The 10,476-nt window shown below is 35.5% G+C and overlaps 1 protein-coding gene across 1 annotated transcript; it reads left to right on the plus strand.

The window, feature by feature from the left end:
• LOC105329334 (saccharopine dehydrogenase-like oxidoreductase) lies at window positions 1-10,347 on the plus strand. Its single transcript, XM_011430532.3, has 11 exons — window positions 1-321; window positions 542-648; window positions 882-962; window positions 3,972-4,101; window positions 5,619-5,799; window positions 6,079-6,196; window positions 6,497-6,616; window positions 6,751-6,807; window positions 7,014-7,128; window positions 7,863-7,944; window positions 9,143-10,347. The coding sequence occupies exons 1-11, from the start codon at window positions 147-149 to the stop codon at window positions 9,237-9,239; spliced, it is 1,263 nt and encodes a 420-aa protein (XP_011428834.2). The 5' UTR covers window positions 1-146; the 3' UTR covers window positions 9,240-10,347.
• The last annotated feature ends 129 nt before the right edge of the window (window positions 10,348-10,476 follow it).

The following is a 10,476-nucleotide window of genomic DNA, read 5'->3' on the forward strand; positions in this document are numbered from 1 at the left end:
TTTTCTCTCTCGGAAGGTCTCGGGTTGCAGGTTGGGCTTTTACTTTCGAACTTAGGCTTAGGGCAGTTTACTGTGCAAACAACGCAGAAATTTAAAGCGTATTAATACGAAAACGACACTAAATTAAGCAGACACGGACTTTGTTGATGATGGCTACCGAGCGGTATGACATTGTCATTTTTGGTGCCAGTGGGTTCACCGGTCAGTTTGTGGTTGAAGAAGTAGCCCGGGTGGCCCCGACAGAGAGACTGACATGGGCGGTGTCAGGTCGGTCCATGGAAAAAATCCAAAAGGTCCTCAGCAAAGCTTCCAAAAGGACAGGTAACACACATATAAACAATTTTGCCGGCTTGCCCAAATCGCGCAATGTGAACGTCTAAAGTTTCGTTGATCAGTTTAAACTTCAAGCAATGCATGGTTTGCATGCTGGCCAAGTACAAAGTTTTGTGTAGCATCTATGAACAGTGGAAGTTTGTTGGTTCAAAACTTCAGATTTGATATTGTGATGCAGCTGCATCGTTATTTTTTTGTTTGTTTGCAGGCAATGATTTGGAGGCGACTCCCATTATAATAGCTGACACATCCAGTGATGAGTCACTACTGCAGATGGCAAAGCAAGCCAAACTTGTTCTGAATTGTGTGGGCCCTGTGAGTGAAGCACGCATTTCTCCTCAGTCAGCGATCATTTGTTGTAAATTGTTTTTTAAGTGTTTAAAAAGAAATAAAAAGTATACAATCAACATGAAGTGACATTTTTAGATTAAAAAAGGAAGAAAATTATAGAAATATATAATCTCACTGAAGTAAATAGAGCATTGAGTCATACCTGACTGTTTGTAACTTGAGGCTGGGCTCAGTATGTTTTACATTTAATTTTTCAGTATCGTTTCTATGGCGAGCAGGTGGTGAGAGCCTGTGTAGAGGGGGGAGCCAACCATCTGGATATCAGCGGGGAACCAGCCGTGAGTAAACCACCCAATTCTGTCAACCATTTTCTTTTTTTTTTTAGCTCACCTGAACCGAAGGTTCAAGTGAGCTTTTCTGATCACCCGTTGTCCGTCGTCCGTCCGTCCGTCCGTCCGTCTGTCTGTCCGTCCGTTAGCTGCAATAATGTAGCCCTCTCCGATTTTTTATATCTGATGTTTACTGGAGAGGGCTACAATTCCACAGGATCTCCGTAATGGTGCAAAATTAAGTTTTTAATGCGGCTGACTTCGGTCTGAAAAGATCGATTTTATATTTGTCTTCCTTGAGATAAAATGATTTTTTAATTCAGGTTAAACAAATTAATCGTATATAAATCAAAACCAGATAAAACACATCAGCATGTTTACCAGTCGTCTTTTTCAGCAGCCATGACAGTTCTCGCGTGATTTTATGGGATGTACGCTTGGAGTTTTGATGGGCTTGATAACGTGAATGTCAGTGTAAATAATTGATCTTACCTCGTTATATCACTAAAACATCATTTAAGGAAATGGTATATAATGGAAAATTCATATTTACCGCGTTAATTATGTTTATAATAGGGGAATTCCTATATTCAGTTCAAGATCCGCTCCTGAATTCTCATTGGCTGTCCCAAAATAAAACCGGTCAAGGTCAGTAGACATGGCGGACAAATTCAACTTTCGTTGTTGACATACACGAAAAGTAACCGATATATGGACTATACTTGATATTTTTGGATTAATTTATGCCATAGACATCTACAACGTTTGAGTTCAGGTAAGAAATGCAAATGTTATTGTCATTTATAAACGATTTGAGACGAAATCGTTGCGGGAGTGAATCACTCCCGCACTTGCACCATTACAGAGATCCTAGGGAGTTGTAGCCCTCTCCCAAAAAAAAAAAAAAAGAAAAAAAAAAATCGGGAGAGGGCTACATTATTGCAGCTATCCGTCCGTCTGTAAACTTTTCACATTTTTGACTTCTTCTCAAAAAGCTCTGGGCCAAATTTAACCAAACTTGGTACAAAGCATCCTTATGAAAAGGGGATTCTAAATTATTAAAATAAAGGGTTCAACCCTTTTTAAAGGGGAGATAATTACGAAACAGTGAAAATAGGGTGCATGTCTTTAAAAATCTTCTTCTCAAGAACCACTGCACCAGAAATGCCAATATTTACACAAAAGCTTGTATATATAGTGAAGATTCTAAATTGTAAAAATTATGACCCCCGGACCAAAACTGGGGCCCCAGGCGGGGTTCAAAATTTAACATGGAAATACATTGGAAAAATGTTTAAAAATCTTCTTCTCAAGAACCACTGCGCCAGAAATGCCAATATTTACACAAAAGCTTGTATATACAGTGAAGATTCTAAATTGTAAAAATCATGACCCCCGGACCAAAACTGGGGTCCCAGGCGGGGTTCAAAATTTAACATGGAAATGCATTGGAAAAATGTTTAAAAATCTTCTTCTCTAGAACCACTACACCAGAAATGCCAATATTTACACAAAAGCTTGTATATATAGTGAAGATTCTAAGTTGTAAAAATCATGACCCCCGGACCAAAACTGGGGTCCCAGGCGGGGTTCAAAATTTAACATGGAAATGCATTGGAAAAATGTTTAAAAATCGTCTTCTCAAGAACCACTGCACCAGAAATGCCAATATTTACACAAAAGCTTGTATATATAGTAAAGATTCTAAATTGTAAAAATTATGACCCCGTACTAAATTTTGGGCTCCAAACGGGGTTCAAAGATTAACAAAGAAATAAATATGATTAATATTTTAAAATCTTCTTCTCAAGAACCACTGCACCAGAAATGCCAATATTTATACATAAGCTTGTATGTATAGTGAAGATTCTAAATTGTTAAAATTGTGACCCCCTGGCAAAAACTGGGCCCCCAGGCGGGGTTCAAAGTTTAACATATATAAGAAAAATGTTTAAAAATCTTCTTCTCAAGAACTACATTGCAACAGTTTGGGATATTACTATGCATACATCCTTGGCAATTGTAGATTCTAAAGTGTTAAAATCATGACCCCCGGACTAATACTGGGGCATCAAGAGGGGTTCAAAGTTTAACATAGAAATATATAGGAAACATGTTTTAATAAAAAAATCTTTTCGAGAACTACAATGTCATTCTTTGTGAGATTACTTTACTTGGATCCTCAAATAATGAAAAATTTAAATTATAGAAGCGATCTGATACTGGGGCTCCAGGAGAAGGGGTTCAATGTTTCACATAAAAAGATAGGAGGGAACATGTTTAAAAATCTAATTGTAGATTCTAAATTGGTAAAACCGTGACCCCCGAACTAATACTGGGGCCCCAAGACCCCCAGACCAATACTGAGGCCTCAAGTGGGGTTCAAAGTTTAACATAGAAATGTATATCTAAAATGTTTAAAAATTTTCTTCTTGAGAACTACAATGCTACAGTTTGAGATTATAATGCAAGGGTCCTCAACTAGTGTAGTTGTTAAAGCCAACCATAAACCCCAGACCAATACTGGGGCCCCAGAAAGGGGTTCAAAGTTTAAAATAGAAATAACATATGCTAGGAAATAGAATGTTACAAGGAACTGTTCAGGTGAGCGATGTGGCCCATGGGCCTCTTGTTTTAAGTTTGACAAGATTTATTTTAGTGCAAAATGTTACATTTTTATTTAGCACACAGACACTGGCTCACATATACTGTATGTTGTATTTGATTTCTTTTCTTCACTGGTATTGGTACCTCCTTTAAAATGTACACACAAATATAACTAAAATATATTTGTTTATTCTGGTAGATGATGTCACTTTGAAATTAATTTGTTAATATTCATCATGTGTTAAAATATTTTTAAAACATTCATAATTCATGGCATATTATATTACATGTACAAGAGTATTGGTTTTTTTTTAGTTGAATGATTAGAACTGTTAGTAGATGTATTATAGATGATGCTTTACACTGCTTAACATTATTTACCAGAATTTATTTGTGGACTTTTACTGACAGTATATTGAGAAAATGCAGTTGAAATACAATGGAGAAGCGGAGAAGAGTGGAGTGTTTGTGATCAGTGCTTGTGGCTTTGACAGCATCCCTGCAGAGTCGGGAATTCTCCACGCCAAGCAAAAATTCCAAGGTTGGGTATCCAAACTTTTCATACTGCTAAAACTACAATGCTACTTATTTATTCAAACTATATTTTATACAATATAATATATTGAATGGGATTAGGCAGCAGGCACAGCCTATTTTAGCCCTCTCCCTACTACAAAGTTACCTCACTTCAAACACTTCATTTGTAGTTATTATAGTGTAAGATGATATAGATCAATCTATTATTCAAGTTATTTAATTTCCCTCTATAGCCCTTGTTATGAATCTATGTGGTAAGTGTCTAAAATTATTCCTAATGACATGATTAGAGTACTAATAAGCAATTTACTCCAAGAGAGAATGATTGAAAATGATAATTGATGTTGTTCTCTTCAAGGTAGATCATCCTTTTGTACACATAGATTAAGTTAGCTTTTTCTTAATAAAAAAAATACAGGAAATAGTTTTAGCATACCATGTAGGACAAAATTCAATGGGGAGATTTATAGTGAGAGGAGTGTAAAAAGCATGTCTCCTCCCTTAGCCCATATTTTTCTTCTATCATTTATTTCCCCCCCCCCCCCTCCAAAAGCAAATGCTCTTTGAGTATCTAAGTACCAGTATTTGTACCGGGTATATGTTTGTGACTTTATAATTGAAAGAAGATTCTTTGTTTGGTTTTGGTTTATAGCACACTCAGGAGTAGCAAAGATCAAAGTCATAGTGTACTGTCACTCAAAGGGCAGTGAAACTAGTAGATGGGAGTAAGTCTGTGTGAGGAGTGAAGCATGTGGAATTAGTGGCTGACAACAATGTGAAATCAAGACCACCCCTTGTTACTTTTGTTATTACAAGTCCCACTGTTTGAACCTTGGATGATAATAATGCATGAAACATCCCCCTTTCTAAAATCTGATTCCTCTAATAGTAGAAGATAGAGTTGTATTAAATTCATAATTATTTTTCTTTTAATACTGTGTTAAATAACATTTGAATACTGGTGCTGATGTGCATGAAAAAAGAAAATCAACCTTTCCCAACCTTCAAAATCTCTTAAGAGTTTGAGATAATATATGAACTATCAGATACCGTACATTGTACAATTGTTTGAAATGTGTGCTGAGGTGTGATAGGTTACTTGTCTTTAGGATTTGACCTGATTATGATCAGCTCTAACTGTTACTGTTTATAATGGTGAACCAAACAATTGTAAATGTGATATAATGTAAACTTATTACATTTGGCTGTGTATTCTATTTATTGTTTTTGGCGGTATGCGGTTTCCGCTAAATCAAGTACATTGCTAAATGCCATGCATACAGTGTCATGTATATATAAGAATAATCACATTTAGGATTACGCTAATTCCAATCCACGCCAATTTATTCAAAAAGTAATTTCTGCCAAATATCGTACACCCCAATTATAATACGTTTACAGTAAGTGAAATGTAATACGTTTTCAATGCTCATTATGTAGCATTGTATTAAATCATCCACTGAATCTACTTGATTGACACTTCTGAGAATAACCTGGGTTGATTGACCTTTTGATTGACAGGTGAGATCAACACCGTTGAAAGTTACCTTGAACTGCATGCTGGTCCCCACGGAATGGCAGTCAACAACGGCACGCTGGAATCTGCCATATATGGATTCCTGAACGAGGGGGAACTGAAGTCCATCAGGAAGTCCCTGTTCCCCGAGCCCCTCCCTCCCCCCAAGTACAAAATTGCCAAAAGGTAAACCACTACCTAGGTCATCCAATGCTATCACTTGATTTATATCCTGTAGAAGTATTTAGAAAATATTTTCTTCTTGTGAGCTCTTGAATACCTGTTTGGTAAACTCACATATTGACAATGCCATACCTGACAATGTGATGTAGTTTGAATGGTTTCTATTCAAAAATTGTTTGTTAGGCCTGGCAGGTCAGGAAAAATGAAGAAGAGTTAGAAAAACAATTGAATTGGTGAATTAAAAATGGAAGCAGTGATTGATCCTCTAATCCTTTAATTCAGGGGGATGCTGTTTAAGAATGAGGTCAACAAGAAGTGGACCGCTCCATTCCTGGGCAGTGACAAGTCCGTCGTCTACCGGTCCCAGCGGTACAATTTCAGTCAGAGGAAGGAGAAAGCGGTGAATTTTACTATTCAGTTATTAGAACAAGTTCTTCTCATGAAACAACTACTTACATGTGACTCATGATGTAACCAGTTAAATGACATCCTCCTCGTAGAATAAAAACCTCTCACTTAAAATGACAACTTATCCCAAACTTTCAATTTTACACTGACCTGTCTCACTTTGGATTCAGTATCAGCGTTTAATGCTTATGCTGTATTGACCCTTATTGTAATAATCTCTATTTCAGATTCAGTACCAGCCCTACATGTGCTATGTCAGAATTTTGGCTGTTTTTGGCTTGCTCTATTTCAGATTCAGTACCAACCCTATGTGTGCTATGACAGCATATTGACCGTCTTCGGCCTGCTTTGGTTTGGCCTGCTGTTTGGGATCATGACTAAATTCAGCTTCACAAGGAAACTTCTCCTTCGAGTGAGTTATTAGCCATATCAAAACAATTTCAAAGAAAAGATTTGAAGTGATATTTGAAATGGCTTTTTTCAATTTAGTTTTACTGTACTTTTTCAACAAACTTAAGGTAACCTTTATGCCAACTTTGATTTCAGTATTCTTCTTTTTTTACTGCTGGATTGTTCAAACCTGAGGGCCCTTCCTTGAAACAGGTTATATATTCAATTGCTTCTACATGAATTAAACAAACACAGAAAGATCTAACATATTTCTGTTGTCTGTAAATTTACAGTTTTAATTCCTTTACAGCTTAAATCATGTCCATTTGTGAGATTTTCATTATGAAAACATATTTCCAATAAATTTACATGTAAATTTCCAATGGATACTGGATTATGTACATGATATTTTAATGTAGATTGAAACCTGTAGCTTCTCCATGACATTTGTGTCCAAAGGCTGGAAATCCCTCCCTGAAGGGGAACCCCAATCCCCTCCAGACACAGTTAAAATCACCAAGGTCACTGGTCCAGGTCAGTCTAAATGAGGTCATCAGAATTTAGGTCATGTATAGTGACAGTTCAAGGAGTCCATAGTTTCTAAGAAATTTCTAAATAGATCAATCATATATCAACTATATTTTTGACATAATGGCAAAGAGTAGATATAATTCTCTAAATCTTTAGAAAAAGTTACAGTAAAACTCTTTTATAACGATGTCCTAGGGATTAATGGATTTACTTTGTTATATCAGTAATTAGTTATATCCTTATAACGAATTCATTATATTAACCATACAGTGAATTCACTATATACATGTTTTTTTAACCAGACTACAATTTTTAGCTAATTCAGGCTTAGAATGAAAATACATTCTTTTGATTCCTTTATAAATCGCATTGTAAACTGAAGAATTTATGCTAAAAAAATTCATTCAAACTATTATGTTAAATGGTTGTGCATAATTTTTTAACTGTAAACAAATTCATTATAAAAGTGTTAAATTTCGTTATTATTCACTGCTACAGGACTCAAATTCAGTTCGCTAAATCCGTAAATTCGTTATGACCATAAAATTTTGCAAATATTTCTTAAGAATTTTACCGGGGACTCAAAAAAACTTCGCTATATCCAAGAATTCGCAATATCCGTGTTCGTACTAAATGAGTTTTACTTTAGTTAAAAACATCAAACATCAAATACATGTACATGTTTGTCTTGTGCAGAATGCATTATCATTATTTACTAAGTTTACCATGTTTTCCAGAGGTGGGATATGTGACCACTCCAATCTGCATGGTCCAGGCAGCTGTTGTTGTTTTGAAGGAGAAGGAAAAACTCCCCGGAAAGTAAGTCAAAAAAGTTTATAGCTGTTTGATTTTGGAAAGTTAAATGCATCTTTGAAATTATATATCCATATTAATCTATGAGGTTCTTAGTCAACATTTAGATATACAGTGGGGCCTCAGATATCCGGACGCCAGATAACCGGACGCTTCAGTTTACGGACAATTTTATTTGGGAACAGATTTCTTATACGTTATTTTGTCTCATTTATCCGGAATTCCGCGTTCCGGATCCGGACGGTCTGTTTTTACCACAAAACACTCATTTACTACTAATGCTGCTTCATTTAACCGGACGGTAAAATATGATGATATCCTACTCAGTACAAAAGATTACCCCTGTCAATTAAGTTTCCCACCTTTTTTACGTGCTAGATTCTCATGAGTAGCTTGTATAAACACACTGACTTCCCAAATCACTTTCATGGAAAATTGCAGTGTATCACACACATATCACAATTGGACACAAAGAATTTAGCTAGATACGGTTATCATTATTGTCCGGTTAATATTTCATGACAAAATAATAAGATAAAGCAGAGTTCTTTATATCTAAAAACGTTCATATCGACAGAAAACTCGATCTAGCATGTGCATGTTGCTATATGGAATGAAAGGCAAATAAAACCTAATATCAAAACTGGGAGCCATTGTATACAAATACATTATCATTCATGACAACAATAGACACATTTCAGATATCCGGACGCTTCACCTATCCGGACGATCGGACTTGGGAACCAAAGCGTCCGGATAACTGAGGTTCCACTGTATAATGCTGATTGCAGGTTTTTCCATTGTCTGTGTTTTAATTCCAGGGGTGGTTTACTCTTTCTGGGAATATCTACATTTGTATCTGTGTTCTGTTTACAGGGGGGTGTACTTTTTCTGAGAATATCTACATTTGTATCTGTGTTATGTTTACAGGGGAGGTGTACTTTTTCTGAGAATATCTACATTTGTATCTGTGTACTGTTTACAGGGGAGGTGTACTTTTTCTGAGAATATCTACATTTGTATCTGTGTTCTGTTTACAGGGGAGGTGTACTTTTTCTGAGAATATCTACATTTGTATCTGTGTTCTGTTTACAGGGGGGTGTACTCTTTCTGAGAATATCTACATTTGTATCTGTGTTCTGTTTACAGGGGCGGTGTACTTTTTCTGAGAATATCTACATTTGTATCTGTGTTCTGTTTACAGGGGCGGTGTACTGGCTCCCGGATCGGCTTTCCAGGACACAACTCTACTGCAGCGTCTTTCTGAACACAACATCAAGTTCCAGGAAGTCGACAAATAAACAGCTTAAAGTATCCAGGACTTGCTGCTTATGCATTTAAAGCAATGTTGCTGCTGCTGCTCTGGTCAATATATGAGGGACCTGTGCTCAACATTTATAGTCAAATCAAAAGAACATCCGTCATCAGTGTTTGTTTCTCTTTGTTATAATATAAACTAGTGTTAGTGTTGATACTGTTATAAACAAGCAAACTGTACTTTTATAAGGAGGTAGCAAAGATTTAATGTTTGAGTGATGACAGACTACTTGAGAAGAAGGAGAATGAGTGTAATTTGTAATGGACCAGGATCAAATAATGACTCGTGATATATTATTAAAGGAGTGCTTTATCATCGGTCTTTACTGTATAATACAGTGTGCTGCTTTTTTCTGTGATAAAATTATTTTTGACACTTTTGAATTCTATTTCTTCATAAGGTATTGTTTTAAAACTAAAAAAGTTTATGAACACAATAAGATTTTACCTTATAAAATCAGATTTATGCTACATCTTATTTGCACTATTTACTTTGAATTCATTCAAATGATTACAGTTTGGTTTTGTTGATTTCCTTTTTCTCTGTCAATTTTTTTAGTTGAATAGCAATACCAAATGTTGAAATCCCCATAATGTTTGTGTGGGATGATTATTTTTATACTTACACTGTCACAGTACTAGATTTAAGTGTATGATTTGTTTAAAGTTATTTGACAATCAACTGTCACTCAATTAAATCTTCATGGTTTAGTGCTGCTTGTACGGCCATCTTCTGAAACAACACAGAAACAATCCAACATTTATTATGAAATCGTTAGAATTATCAATGGGCAATTTTTATGAATTGTCATTATTTTTACACATTCTTGGGTACATAATTTGGTGGATTAATTTAAATGAATAATGAATAGAGATATTTTTTTCATAAATATAATTTATTGAGGATTGTTATTTATGGGTGAGTTTACCCTCAAAATCCATGAAAACTGAGCCACCACAAATATTGGGGATTCTACAGTGTATATTAAATATATGTAGTTCCAGTATATTCCTAATTTATGCTTACTTTGGAGAGGTTGCTTACAAAATATTTTCTTTGTCTAAATGAATAATTAAAGTTAATTTAGCAAATTGGTTCTTTGGTTATTTTTCATTTGAAGGATGCAGGAGATCCAAGATGCAGTACAGTTGAGTAAACGACAAAACAGGTGGTGAATGGTTGTCTCTGTGTATATATATAAGTAAACACATGACGTAATA

This window comes from Magallana gigas, chromosome 6 (assembly GCF_963853765.1).
Source record: "Magallana gigas chromosome 6, xbMagGiga1.1, whole genome shotgun sequence".
Lineage (NCBI taxonomy): Eukaryota > Metazoa > Mollusca > Bivalvia > Ostreida > Ostreidae > Magallana > Magallana gigas.

Excerpts from the sequence above, each read along its gene's own strand:
- LOC105329334 (XM_011430532.3), top strand. The coding sequence starts at position 147 with ATGATGGCTACCGAGCGGTATGACATTGTCATTTTTGGTGCCAGTGGG. Across the intron at positions 6,197-6,496 it reads GTCAGAGGAAGGAGAAAGCG|ATTCAGTACCAACCCTATGT; the intron begins GTGAATTTTACT and ends GCTCTATTTCAG. Across the intron at positions 6,808-7,013 it reads AGGGCCCTTCCTTGAAACAG|ATTGAAACCTGTAGCTTCTC; the intron begins GTTATATATTCA and ends ATTTTAATGTAG.